The sequence below is a fragment of the Notamacropus eugenii genome, chromosome 1 (genome assembly GCF_028372415.1).
Source record: "Notamacropus eugenii isolate mMacEug1 chromosome 1, mMacEug1.pri_v2, whole genome shotgun sequence".
Lineage (NCBI taxonomy): Eukaryota > Metazoa > Chordata > Mammalia > Diprotodontia > Macropodidae > Notamacropus > Notamacropus eugenii.
Window position 1 is genome coordinate 659,465,669 of NC_092872.1, and position 15,413 is coordinate 659,481,081.

At 37.1% G+C, this 15,413-nt stretch overlaps 1 protein-coding gene across 2 annotated transcripts in view; it reads left to right on the forward strand.

The window, feature by feature from the left end:
- Positions 1 to 15,413, forward strand: part of FSHR (follicle stimulating hormone receptor) — a 235,669-nt gene that overhangs the window by 176,180 nt on the left and 44,076 nt on the right. Inside the window, exon 5 of one of the 2 annotated variants that reach the window (XM_072635612.1) lies at positions 11,793 to 11,864. The exons of the other annotated variant lie outside the window; for it this stretch is intronic. Coding sequence (XP_072491713.1) covers positions 11,793 to 11,864 — 72 coding nt within the window. The remainder of the gene's footprint in view (positions 1 to 11,792; positions 11,865 to 15,413) is intronic. 2 annotated transcript variants of the gene reach the window in all.

Consider the following 15,413-nt stretch of genomic DNA (forward strand, 5'->3'; position numbering starts at 1 on the left):
CATATAAATGACTATATGAATGTGTATTTATAAATAAGCTTACAAATATGTATTTACATAGTCACATATATTATAGGGATGCATATTTTATTTATATTATAAAATATAATACATATTATATGAATATATATAAGTGGTTACTATTAGGTATGTCCATCACATAGAATTTTAGGTAACAGTTTGCTAGATTAGAAAAATTGATATAGTCTTCCCCCACTCCTACCAAAAATCAAAGACTTCTTCATTTATAGCATAACTATCATTGCTAGCTCCTTCCTTCCAAATACCTCCAAGACCCTCTAGACAGAAACATATGGAGTTGAGTACCAATAATACTGGATGAGTCAGCATCATGCCAGAAGAAGACCTTATTGGAAGTGTTCAAGAAAAGGGTGAAAGGACAATTGGTCAGGAATGGTTGTAAGACAGATTCCTGTTCAGCTACAGAACAGACTAGCTGACCAGTAGGGCCCTTCTAGTTTTAAGTTTCTTGGACTGCAGGATTCTGAGATTCTGGGATTCTGTGAGCATAGAATCTCAATCTTGGAATCCATCATTTTTTTTTTTTTGGCCCAAAGGTAACTCTCCTTCCTCTTAATCCCTAACGAACTGAATAATAACTGACATTCATACAGAGCTTTAAGTTTTATGCCATGCTTTACATATATTTGATCCTCAAAACATTCTTCTAAAATAGGTAATATAGGTGTTATTATTTTCTCCTTTTTACAGATGGGACTCAGTATGATTAAACAATTTTCTCATAGTCACACAGTATCCGAATCAGAATTGAAACTCAGGTCTGCTGCTAACTCCAGATCTAATGCACATTCTTTCATACAATGCTGTCTTTCACTTAGAGTACCAGACAGTCTAGAACCTAATCACTCTCCATTATAACTGTGTAAGTGTGAGCCAGTCTTCTCCAGCATATCACTCCCTCCATGATAGCACTTCTCACTTATTATCAATCACTCTCTATCTACTGATTGTATACATGGGGCTTCTACCAACTTGAGAAATCAGAAAAGGATTCTTGAAGGAGGCAAAACCTGAGCTAGGGAATGCTGGATTCCCTCCATAAGGAGTTTTCTGTCTGGTAGGGAAGATATATGTGAACAAAGTAGATTAAAACATGAGTGCATGATAGTTATAAAAAGTAAATATTCAAGAAGTAGTTCCAGACACAGCAAACAGTCTGAATGAATGAATGGACAAATAAATGAAAACAAACATTAATCACTTACTACGTGCAAAGAACTCTGCTAAGTGTTGGAGATACAACTAGAAAAGACTGTTCCCAAGAATCTCACATTCCAATAGGGAGAAACTAACACATTATAGGAGGATGCAGCTGCAAGTCAGATGGAAAGACCTCATGGTCATTAGGGTGTCAAAATATACAGTAATGCATCTTATTCAGTGCCATTTCCATTGATAAAACCATGTCAATTAAACCACTGGACAATGCCTAGGATTTGGTGGGGAGAACTTTCTTTTTCTGGTTCTTCAGTTATTGTGCCTTCTGTGGAGTTGGGTCTATTGGAACTTTGAGACAATGTTGCCTGATTTTATATCCACAATACTTGTTCCCCTAGACCAGTGGTTCAAACACTTTTTTTATCTCAAGATTCCTTTATAGTTTTAAAAATTATTGAGGACCCCAAAGAGCTTTTGTTTATATGGGTTGTATCTATTGAAATTAATTAGAAATTAAAATATCTTAATGTTATTCTGAAAATTTTGACCTCATGGTTCTTCTGAAAGGGTCTTGGGGACCTCCAGGGTCCCTAGACTGCACTTTAAGAAATTCTGTCCCAGACTTTGGATACAGGGAAGCAGGCTGAATTCAAGACCAGTGGTCTGAAAGATGCTGCTCTTTCTGGGGCTCATGGGCTTGCTTACCTGTAAGACCTATTCACTCAATGGGCGTTACCTCCCCCTAAGTGAGTATGTGAAAAGACCTAGCCTAAAAATGCCAAAGTCTCCAATTGCATCCTGGGCTGTCTCTAGTTACCCTTTTGAATATCTGGTCAATGGATCCAGATGGCTCAAGAGGAAAAAGTGAGGTTGGTAACCTGCACAGCCCTCCTTCACTCAAAACAAAGTCAAGTGCAAGTCATGTCATCATTTCTCTTATGTCAAGGTCTTCTTCAAAAACAAAGGATGGACCCAACAACAAGCTGTTGGTAGGAGCTAGATAATAGTTGGTTTTGATGCTAGCTGATATAATAACCACTTCTCCACGTAAGATTTTAACCCTGGATGATGACTTCAAGGCAGGGAAATGGCTGAGCAAGCAGAGTCAGTCATCTGGGAAGCATTGCTTTTCATAGGACTTTTGGGCAGAGGGTTTTGAGAGGTGCCCACTGGGGTCTGAAGGGAGGTAGTCTGCAAGGTTGTTGTTCCTCCTTCATTATCGACTATGTGGTGGAGGTTAGAAGTCAGTTCAAAAGGATGGAGAAGGGAGGCTCACTCTAGCCACGATTTTGTAGCTTCTTTTTAAAACTAATTGTTCTCACTAGCCAAGAACTAAACATTGTCATTTTTACCAACACAAATAATGCAAGTCCTGGCAGCACCCACTAAACACAACTCCCTGGGGAAAATCCCCAATTGTCTTGATCTAGTTAAGCTCTGTTGGAGGGTATTTTGGCAAAATATTTGCACACATTATAAACAAGTAGACACATACCAACAAAAACATACATACATAATCAACTTGAGGAAGGAAAATGGAACACATTGGCACAATCAAGGTATTAGAAATGCAATAATGATGTTAATAACAGCAAGTGCACATAGAAGCTCCTGTCAATGAAAGTCTTATAAATCTTTAAATCATTATAGAAATAAATGGGGAAGGATGACAGTTTCCATGTCCATTTTCCCTGATAAATGTGTTGTAGGATTTTAATAACTGCATCCTAAAACTTGGGAGATTCTGGAAGGAAAGGTGTTAACATCAGCTCAAAGTGACATCTTAGCTGTCAAAAAGGGAGATTTCTGAGAGAGCTTACTTTTTTTAAGGATTCATTTATAGAACTTGAATTTACTAACATTTTACCCTCAGGCTTTTCCTGTTTTTGAAGATGAACTCTGGTTGAGTGAATCAAAATAATTTTGTAGCAAACAATCATTTGACCAAACAAACCTGTGGAGACATAGTCCTTCTAGTTGATTACCCACTTCGAGCTTCCATCGAACTTGAATTTATTGATCAAAAAGGGAAAATGAATTGAAGACTGAGTATTTCTCTGAACTCCATTACTTGAGTTATCTTGGGGTTATATGAAATCTCAGCTATAGAGTAATCACCAATAATCCATCTCCCCAAATAGTCACTAGATCTTTTTAAGTGTCTTAAACTTGGCATACCTATATTTCTCACCCATTTGTGTTCTTTTCCTCCATAAAGATCAAAGGCTTAAGTGTACATCTAATCTCTCAAGCACAGGGCTTTGGAAGCTTCAGCTACTGGTATTAAATAATGTACTCCTGCAGATTTCAATTGAGAAATCCTGCATTTTTCCCTCCATCATCTTCATAAAACTCCTCCCATCTCCATAAAGTAAACATGCCACGGTTACCGTTACTCAAAGTGCCATGGATGGCCCACAATGTTGGCTAAATAGTACAATGGATAGAGAGCTGAACTTGGAATCAGGACAGATCCAGCTTCGAATCCTGCCTCCCTCAGTTACTAGCTGTGTGACCCTAGACAAGTTTTATGTGCCAGTCACTTTGTTAAGTGATTTTTTATAAGTATTATCTCATTTGATCCTCACAACAACCCTGTGAGGTAGGTGCTCCTGTTATCCCCATTTTACAGTGATAGAAACTGAAGCAAATAGATGCTGAACGTTTTGCCCAGGATCATATATCTAATAACTGAGTGTCTGACATCAGATTTGATGACAAAAGCTGGGAAACTAAAATCAGGAAGATTGGATGGCTGTATTCAGTAACAGCTATCAGGTACTATAGTATTCCAAGTATTCATCTGCCATTTCCTTTGTAAACCACCCAATACTAGAGGGTGTTTTTAGCTAACTGATAAGCTCTCAGAGAACTAATTGCCTTTCACCCTGCCCTCTTTGGCTACTCCTACACTTCTAGGTCTATGGTTACTATGCATAGAAGATCTAATCAAATCTTATGGCTTGTTACAACTTCATCCTACTCTAGAATAACTGCCCCTTCCTAATAACACAAAACTACATGCACAGCTAGCAGAAATGTTTTTTAAAAGTAACATTAAAACATAGTTAAACCCAAGGATCAATGAGGGTTAGCATTAGCTTTCATTCACCTGTTTACTCAACTGGAAGCTTAAATTTCCCAAATTACCTTGTTCCAATACCCCAGGTACAACTGGTATTATCCTCTTACCCCTGTCTGATCCTGGGAGTCACTTCACCTTGTCACAGCAAATTAGCTCATTGAAATTGCCCTGTCCCACTCTTTGCTCCACATACCCCCTGCTTCACCTATTACTGTAGCCTCTTACTGCTATTGTCTCTCCTGGCCTTGGCTAGAGACAATGTATCCGGACCACCTCTGAGGGATCTGAAATTTAATTAACCTTTCATCAGTCCCTGAACCATCTACTAGTTGCAAGTAAAAATTACTCATGGCTTGAACCCCAAGTGTTAAGAGTTCAAACTAACAGGAATAAATCAAAGGTTAATAGTTCTAAGAACTAACATGACTTGGGTGCTGTTATATCCTCTCTTCTTCACTTTTCAAACTCCCGTTATTCCCATCATTGACACCACCATCCTTCTATCTGCGACCCCTTCAAGTACAAGGAATCAGGGACAGGACTATTGGGAAAGAATGTCAACCTACTGGCACATATCCATTACAGAGGAAGAACAGGGGCTGCCGTTGTCTTATAGAAGAAATGAGAAGAACATGCTTGGTTAGAAGACTTAGGTGATAATGGAGAGGTCCCTTAACCTCTCAAAGTCTCAGTTTCCTCATTTGTAAAATATTTGCTGTCCTTACCTCCCAAGGCTATATTAATGAGAACTAGAAGACTCTAGTTCCCCATATCCTACCCAAAACAGGAAACACAAATGAACCGTTGTGAAAAGATAGCACTTGGATTTGAGTGGCCATCTATTCTGATCTTGAAGCAAAATAAAGAAGACTGAAAGGTTCAAAAGCTTGTCCCAAGTCAAATAGCTCTTAAATATCAAAGGTAGGCCAGAAGCAAGATCTCCTGACTCTCAAACTAGTTGCTTTATCCCTCTACATAGCATGTCATACTGCCTTTACTTAACAGAAAGAAGAATGAGTGGGACTTGGGTTTCCCCCCTACAAGCTGAGTGAAAATGTAAATAGCCTCAGGAAAAGGTGAGATCAAGAGATCCTAAATTCAACTATTGCACACTTTTAGCTTTGAAATATAGCTACGAGTGACCCCATAAATCTTGGCCCATGGATCCCGAAGATATGAAATAAGGCCTGGGAAGAATAAAGGGGAAATGTGAGAGACATTTCAAAACAAATGAAGGGAAATAAACTTATTTTTATACTGTAAAAATGTTATATGTATTAAACATTTTGATACATGTGCTAGTTGGTATTATATATATATGTATATATATATATGTACCTATATATATTGAGTGGAAAAAGTATTATATGTATTTAGATAGCTAGACAGACAGACAGACAGACAGACAGACAGACAGACAGACAGACAGACAGACAGATAGATAGATAGATAGATAGATAGATAGATAGATAGATAGATAGATAGACGGATAATTTTTCCATGAAACAAAATTTGAGATCGATTATCCCACAGAGAAATGATTAGATTTATTGTGATTAGATACAATAAGAAGAACTAGAATCAAAGAGTGAGAATTACAAAGGAGAGATTTTTGATTTGATATAAAGCAAAACTTCCTAACAGAGCTATCAGTTAATGCCTTATGGGGTTATGAGTTGTCCTTCATTGGAAGTCTTTAAGCAAAATCTGACCATTCATTAGAGGAGATCCTCCTTTCTTCCCATGTAGAGGAGATTCTCCTTTGCGACTTCTCTGACATTTCCATCATGCCACAGGAAGCTTATGGTGGGGATTACCTCATCATCCTGCCTTGGGATGCCATCTCATCACTACTCTCTATTTCTCTGATTTGAGAGTGGGATCTTGAATTCTATTTAACACCATTTAAAAAGACAGACCAGCTCAGATACATTCTATTCCTCATCTGGGGGGCACTACTTTGGAATTTCTCTGACATCACCACACCCCTAAATTGGGTACCTTCTCCTCCATACTTGAATTTATCAGCTTCCTTTTTTGTTGTCTTCCCCAATTACATCATAAGTTCCTGGATAGCACAGATTATCTTTTTCTTTTTGTATTTGTATCCTCGGTGCTTTGTACAATGTCTAGAACATGGCTGATATTTAACAAATGTCTATTGACTATTGAAATATGTATTGGCTAACCTTATTCAGCTATGACTTGAATTAGTTTCTGAGGTCTCTTCCAATTCTGTGATAACCCGTGTGAAGAATGTTGGTTTACATAGTTTTACTCATGACACATCTATAACAAATTATGAGGAGAATAGGGAATGTTTGGGGCACTTCAACTGATCAAGAAGAGATTTGTCAAGCCCCTAGAATATTCTATCCTTATATTAAGTGCTACAGGGGGTACAGAGAAGTAAACAACATGATCCTGGACTTTGTAGTGTTTAATAGGATCATAAATCAAGTGCTGGAAGGGACCTCAGAGGCCATCCAGTCCATACCCCCACTCCACATATAAAGAAATCAATTATCCAAGTTCAGCTAGGAAATAAAATTTAGGAAAATAAAATCACAAAAATATACTTGCAAAAAGTTAAATATCACTCATGATTACCTTGAGTAAGTGCCAAAAAAGTGGCAACACAATTAGTTCTTGTACACATTACCCAGGTCAGTACAGTGATCCTCAAGTTGTCTGAGAGTCAGTGGAGTAGAATGGGTGTATCCCATGGAATCTCTGTCAGAAATAGATTCATGGAATTTAGGTAGTCTAACTTTTGTTATGTCCATGAAATATGGTTTTTTGCTATATCCTACATGTAGCGCAATTTTGTTTTATTTTTTTCCCTAACTCGTATGTAACAATTCCATGGAGGAAGGGAATACAGTGATCAATTAAGGCAAAATGTACATGAGGCCTGCAACACCCCCCCAAGTGAGGCCTGGACCAGATTAAAGTACAAATGGAAAATACTTGATAAAATAAAAAATACAATAAAAAGAGAAAATATTAATATATAGTTATCTAAATCAATATGAAGCCCACAGGGATCTTTACATATGAGTTTGTGGCCCAAGATTCTATTTGAGTTTGACGTCACTACCTTAGGGAAGTGGTATCTTAATTGCTCTAAATAGAGCTGTAGCATTAAATGTTCAGTATCGCTTCCTTTCTCCACACAAGGCATACTGTTGAGGTATTTGTTGCAGTGATTGGTTTTAATGCCAGTCTAGGAATTCAGATATAGAATCTTTAGATTTTCATGCTTTGCTTACCCTAATTTGTGATATCTACCTTTATTTGTAAACTAACCTAACAACAGTTGAAATCAGTATTTTAACAGAAATATTACATTGATGTTCAAAAGATGTGATTTATTATTTTATATTGTCACATGGTATTAACAAAGAAAACGTGACTGACCTGACGTGAAACTCAGGTTTTCAAAAAATTCCTTGTAAATACTGAGTTTTTTAAAAACTGCTAAAAACAACTTGATTTTTCTTTATAAAAAAGTCTATTTATACAGTACCTTTATTCCTGTGACACTGTAAGTGGAAAATATAAAGAAGAGTTGCTGGCAATATATTTCTTTTAAAAGATTATATTTTTAATTACTTAATGCCCTAACACCCAAATTTGAGTCAACAAAGCCATGTGGAACTCTTGTTAGATACTGTGTCCAATGTAGAGTTTTCCTTGTAAATAATATAAGTCAATACAAAGGGAACATAAGTGTCTGTCCACATAAGTAAAGGGGATATAGTCAGTACATAATTTTTTGGTCCTGAAATTGAGCAGTGAAGTTAATCCCCATATAAAGTTGTTAATTCATGGTTTCCCATTCTTTTATAGAATAAATTCAGAGAAATCAAGAAAACCAAATGTAGGGAGAAAGTGGTTGACCTTGATTAAAATATTTCTTCAAATAGTCCATAATAGAATAGATACACACACACACACACACACACACACACACACACACATACCAGTCTTTGTAAAAGTATAGGTTACCTCACTCTAAGTGAGTACCTGAATAGGCCAAGGTCTCCCATTGCATCCTGGGCCTTCTCCAGTCATCCTGATGAATATCTAGTCACTGGATCCAGATGGCTCTGGAGGAGAAGTGAGGCTGGTGACCTTGCACAGCTCTCCCTCACTCAAAACAAAGTCAAGTGCAAGTCATGTCATCATTTCTCCGATGTCATGGTCGAATGAACACAGACAGACAGACAGACAGAAACTGTTCTGGGACAAACACAACAAACCCCCACTCATCAGGCTGCTACTTGACTCATTTCCATGTTAGTTCTCTCAAATATGGTTAAATAGTAATTAAGAAGCATATTTTTATATTTGCTCATAAGCCACCACAAATATAAAGCTTCATTAACTGATTTGCTCCAAACCTTATCCCTGGTTTATAAAAACCCATAAATTGTCTATACTTTCTCAATCCCAAAAACTGGATTCTTAGGGATAGACAACATCAATGCTGTTAGTATAATGGCATTAAATAGCCCCTCCCATTGATACTCTAACTGTATCTTTAAAAACCGCTGGACTCTTGTGGAGTGACAATTTTTAATGGCCATTCCTCAGGGAGTAATTGAGAGTGTATGAATTTTAACTCTGACCTATGAGAAATCTGTGAGCAGACTGAGAGTTTTAATAATCATCTGTTAAGAGACTGAGTTTTAACTATCACCCAAAATAGGCTTATGAGATTAATTATTATTCAATGAAGATTTTGTGTGGAGCCTGGAAATTTAACTGAAATTCTAGAGAGATTGTCATGACTAAAGAGAAACTGAGAGGTGCAAAAACAAAGAGGATGAATAGAATTTCTTTCCGGAGAGAACTCTTCTGTTTATTTTACAAAATAGTTTTGTAAAGAGAATCTCTGAAAGACTTTGGCATCTATCCTGTGAAATGAATGGAATAACTGTGCTCTGAAAGTAGTAACTTGAAAGTAGCAGTGATGGTTAAAGATAACTCTGATTGTAACTTTTTCCACAGCTAAAACATCGTAAATAATTGGGGGGTTTTTTTATTATTTGTTGTAGTACTAATGAATTGTACAGTCAGTAACTTTGATGCTTAAGTCTAGGAGATTAGGACACTCTTATAAAGAGGGACAGAGAAATGGACAATGACTTACAGGAACAGAGGTTTCTCCAATTCATTAAGTATTAGGCACATAATAAGCTGAGGGTAGTGACTCAGCTGAGTGAGTAATGAGAAAAAGGAGTATTATTTTCAATAATCAATAAGGAAATATTTAAATACACTTCTGAATTACCTTAGAATTTGGAATCGTGAGAAATAATATGATAGTGAGTCAAGTAGTAGACTAAGGGGTACCCTCTACATAGGACAGTGGTCAAGCTTAAAATCCTACCATATGAGATGTGTCATTTGTTAACATTAATTATGGAAAGAAATTAATTAACATTTCAATAATATATGGACTCTGAGAAAGTTAATAATGAGAGTCACCTCTGAGAGAAATGATTATTTTTCTCATATATTAATAATGAGGGTCTGAATTACATTGAACTGAAGGGAACTGATGATGGATAAGAGTATCCAAATCCCCAGGTGTATGCCTTTTGATCCTAGGTGGGATACCCCAGCCAACTAGAAAACCTTACAAAGAATTTAATATAAGGTGAATTCCAGCCCACTCTGTTCTACTCATCCAGGTGTGAGCAGAGGTAGACCCCCTTTTGTCTAGATTGTCCAAGGCAGGGGTAGTTTGGATAAGAAATAAATCTGCTTGTCCAATACCAAGTGATCAGAGTCATGTCCCCCAGATCTATTAGAATAGTTTCAGCTCTCATTATAATAATCATTCCTCTCATTAATTGTTGACCAATCACAGTTGATTGCCACCCTCAAGAATACCCACTCTTCCAAGGGCATATAAGTGTTGAATGGGTTCTAAGAGGAGTCTTTAGCATTTCAGAGTACCCTTGATCTCTTTTATTAACTGTATGCTAGCCTTATTAATAAAAGGATCAATTATGCAGAAACTATGTCTCTGGAACCTTTTTTATGTCACACTTCAAAACATCAGCTACAAATGCTTATTTCTCCATAAAGAAAGGAACCATAGGCCAACAATAATTCTGTTTTCTCAGGGCAGCAGCTAAAATTTCTTCACAAAAATTCTTCTACATAGAAGGCTTTCTGATATAATGAGAGTTAAACGCAATCACAACTAACATTTATTAAGTACCTATTATGTAATAAGTATTTGTGCTAAGCTCTGAGGATATAAAGAAATGTAAAAAAAAAACAGTTGCTGTTCTCTCAAGAAGCTCATAGTCTCCTGGAGGAGACACATCAACTATGTACAAAAAAGATATGGTCAGAATAAATTGAAATAATCAACAATGAGAAGGCACCAGAATTACTGGGAGTAAGGAAAGGTTTCCTGCAGAAAGTCAGATTTTAGGTGGGACTTGAAAGATGTCAGGTAAGTCATAAAGCTGAGATGAGAAGGGAAAGTATGCCAAGCATGGGGGCAGTCAATGAGAGAGCCCAAAGTTCATGAGATGGAGTATCTTGTTCAAAGAGCAGCAAAGAAACCAGTGTCATTGTATCAGAGAGTATTGGGTAGATAAGGTATAAGAAGACAAAGACTCCTCCAAACATAACAGTTAACTCACTCAACAAATGTCTCACAAGGTGACAACTATCTAATTTTTCAAGTCTTTTGGGAAAATGCTCCTGATCCTGTCTCTCTGAATCATGCAGTCCTAGCCACAGCAGTCAACTCTCTCCAGATAAAAAATAAAACACTTTCCCATACGATTCTGTTCCATTTCTCTTAAATATACAATGAGAATATCCAAGTTAGTGTTTATCTATGTCAACTGGAATTACATATCTAAACTATATTTTAGGCAAGAGTATTTCTTGGCAAAGAAATGTCCACAATTTTTCCCTATGTCTTTTCAATATGAAATTGAATGCCTAATATATGTGATAAATGTGCAAAATAGTGGGAGTAAGGGTCACATGGGCAACATTCCTCACCCCAACCCTAATATTTGCAGGCCCTGAAGGACAGGGCCTTTTATCTCATTGATAATGAGGAAGTTGAGCACTAGAGACGATTTGGCAAAGGGCATACTACTTGCTGATGTATTTCCAATCGTTGTCCATGGTGATCAATAGATCCTTTTATGTCAAAATTGCTTAGAGCCACTCATTGATTGTCTTGTATTTCAGGAACATGTCCCCCTCCATTCAAGTAAAAAATCCAATACTTCGTTCTATGGAATTTCCTATTTCATCTGAACCCTTGGCTACAGGTTTAAAATGCAAAACCTAAATTTGGCATACCTCAATTCTATTCTAATATTTGCAATTTTTTCTGGGTGGTATTCCTGATTAACAAGACCAATATCCTAAAACTAAAAGAAAAAAAACTCAAACATTAGCTGCCAACAGCTTGGCTAGCCTGTCTCACTTGTTCTTTTCCTTTTCTCTCTCACTCCAGGTTGATATCAAATACTGGTATTAAGCATTTGCCTGCTGTTTATAAGATTCAATCTCTCCAAAAGGTTTTACTGTAAGTTTTTTTATAAAAAAAATTAAATTGTTTCCAACACTTCACTTAGTTGCTGATTTTACCCAGTAGCCACTAGGTCTAATAATTTGCATGGTCAGTCTGGGTTACTTCTTAATGATATAGCCCCTCACTGTGTTGGTGTGCAATATGCTTGTGTTTTAGAGGAATTTACTCCCAATAATCAATGTGTTTTTGGCTAGCTGTCCTAAACTAGAGGAAACATTTTTTTTTTAAACTGTAAGGTGTGGGGAATTTCCTATGTTTATCCTACAACATATCTTTCTATATGAAAAGAGGATCAGGAAGCTGGCAACCCTTTACCCTTTGAACTCTTGCTGACTCTAGTCTAGAGTTGCCAAGAACTGATAAATTCTATCAAGTAAGGATATCAACTACTTAGTGAATTTAATTCCTGAAATGAATTTGCATTCTAAAAAGGGAACCTGGACAGGATAATGAATTTGCATTTGGAAAGAGGAGCCTGGATAAAGCAATGCTTATCACCATATCACCAGGACCCCAAGTCTGAGGACTTTAGTAAACTACAATAAGGCAATATGAAATGAGAAAAACTGACAACTAATTTTTAGGATTCATGAAGAGAAGCATAGCTTTCAGAAATAAGGCCACAATAATCCTGCTGTTCTCTGGTCTGGGAGGTGTATTGGATTCAGTTTTGGGCACCACATTTTAAGATGTTCATTGATACATTGGAGAGGTCTAGAGGTGTAATGGCCAAAAGAACTGGACCAGTTTAGCCTGGAGAAGAGCAAATAGGGGTGGGGTGGACATACTTAGTTGAGTTTCAGTGTTTGAAGGGTTATCACAGAAAAAAGATTAAACTTGGTTACTTGGCCCCAAAATGCAGAACTAAGAAACAGAAGTAGAAGTTGCAAAGTAGAAAATTGTGACTTGATATAAGAAAAACCTTCCTAACAATTGGAAACAACCCTAAATGAAATGGACTGACTCAGAGGAAAGAGGTTTTCCTTTACTGGAGATCTTCAAGCAAAGGACACCTTTTGAGCAGACTGTCAAAGAGATTTTTTTTTCTGAATAAGGGTAGTCACTAAGGAAATTCTGATTATATGAATTTCTAATCCATGGAGCACCTTGGCAGGTTGGGAGAGAAGAAATGGAGGTTGGGAGAGACTTGGGGAGAAGATATTTTTCTTGTACTGCTTATATCACATAATATAAGAAGTTACTTCATCTATTTTTGCATAACAATTTTGGTTGTTGCCTTGATGCAGGAACTAGGGTAAATAAATTAATGATAAGGAGACCAAGATGGTGAAGTATAGGCAGCAACTCAGCTGAACTCTCCCATCATTCCCCTCCAAAGAACTTTAAAATGATGCCTCAAATAAAATTCTGGAGTAGCATATCCAACAAAAGAGACAATTTTCTAGCCCAAGACAACTGAAGGGCTCTGCAGAAGAGGTCTGCAATACCAGCATCAGTGATTGCCTGGCAATACCAGCAACACGCCCAAGAAACAGCTATGACAGCAGTGGTAGCAGCTCCCGGAGCTCTCAGCCTAGAGATAGTAAGGGATTAGATAATTGGTCAGAAAGAAATTATAGGGGACCCTTTGCTGGCACTAGGTGCAGGACCCTGTTATATTCCCCGTATGCAGTTCTAGGATGCAGTCCCAGAGTAAAGACAAGTATTAGCATTTGTGGACACAGAGGAGCATGAGCCCTGATCACAGTTCAAAGGCAGAAAGGAACACAAATGCTTACAATGGCAGGAGAGCAGTAGATCTGGCCACAGCTCCAGAGCCAAGAGGAGCAGTAAGTAGCACTTGCAGCTACAGGACAGCAAGGTCCCTTCCTGGGTAAAGACCAGAGCATAGACCAGAGGAACGATGAATATAGACCCCATGACCTAGCTTGGAAAACAAAAGTATGAAAAAGCCTGGAGCTTGAGACGGTGCCCTTTCCACCCCAGGAAGAAAGCTTTAAACTTTAAGAAAAAGTTTAAAGTCAAGAAATAGCCTAGAAGAATGAACGAAGAACCACCATAGTAAAACCTTCACCATAAAAAGCTACTATGGTGACAGGGAAGAGTAAGATGTGAACTCAGTAGAAGATATCAGTGTCAAAACAACCACAAGCCAAGCTACAAAGCAAAGGATGTGAATTGGATACAAGTCAAATAAGAATTCCTGGAGTAGCTCAAAAAAGATTTTAAAAATCAAATAAGGTTCATTGAAGAAAATTAGGGTAAAAATTAAAGTGATGCAAAAACAATATGAATAGAACTCAACAACTTGATGAAAGAGGCACAGAAAATATAGAAGAAATAAAGTCTTAAAAAGCAGAATTAGTCTAATTGTAAAAAAGGCACAAAAATTTGCTGAAGATAAGAGCTCTCTAAAAAGCAGAATTGGCCAAATGAGAAAAGAGGTCACTGAAGAATATAATTCCACTAAACTTAGAATTGAGCAAGCAGAAGCTAATGACTCCATGAGACATCCAAAAACCAATTTAAAAAATCCGAAAGTGAAAAAAGAGAAGAAAATATGAAATATCTCATCTAAAACACAATCTAGAAAATAGATCGAGAGATAATTTAAGAATTATTAGACTAACTAAAAGCCATGACAAAGAAAGAGCCTAGACACAATATTTCAAGAAATTGTCAAGGAAAATTGCCCTGATATCCTAGAACTAGAGGGTCAAATAGAAATTGAAAGAATTCGCCAACTACCTCCTGAAAGAGATCTCAAAATAAAAACCCTTAGGAATATTATAGCCACATTCCAGAGTTACCAGGTCAAGGAGAAAATATTGTAAGCAGCCCGGAAGAAATAATTCAAATATCATGGAGTCACAGTCAGGATCACACAAGATTTAGTAGCTTCCACATTAAAGGAGCAGAGGGCTTGAAATATAATATTCCAAAAGGCAAAAGTGCTAGGATTATAACCAAAAATAATCTACCCAGTGAAACTGAGTATAATCCTTCAGGGGAGGGAAATGGATATTTAATGAAATAGAGACTTTCAAGCATTCCTGATGAAAAGACTGGAGCGGAATAAAAAATCTGATATTCAAACACAATATTCAAGAGAAGCATGAAAAGGTAAACATAGAGAAATCCGAAGGGACTTAATACGGTTAAACTTTTTACTTTCCTATGTGGGAAGATGATACTTGTAACACCTAAGAACTTTATTACGATTAGAAGGAGTCTACATAGATAGAGGGCATGGGTGTGAGTTAACTATGACAGGATGATCTCGAAATAAAATTAAGGGGTGAGAAAGAGGGAAGCATTGGGAGAAGGAAGAAGGTAGAGAAAGAATTCAGAAAATCATCTCACATAAGAGGTTAAGTAAGGAAGAGCTTTTCCAGTGGAGGGGGAAAGTGTCAGCAATGCTTAAAACTCCCTTTCACCAGAATTGGTTCAAAGAGAGAACAGCATTCACATTGGATTGAGTATAAAAAAGTATAGTGTATAAAAACTATCTTACCCGATAAGGAAGTAAGAGAAGAAGGGGATAAGGGTTGAAGGGGAGGTCTGATAGAAAGGAAAGTGGAT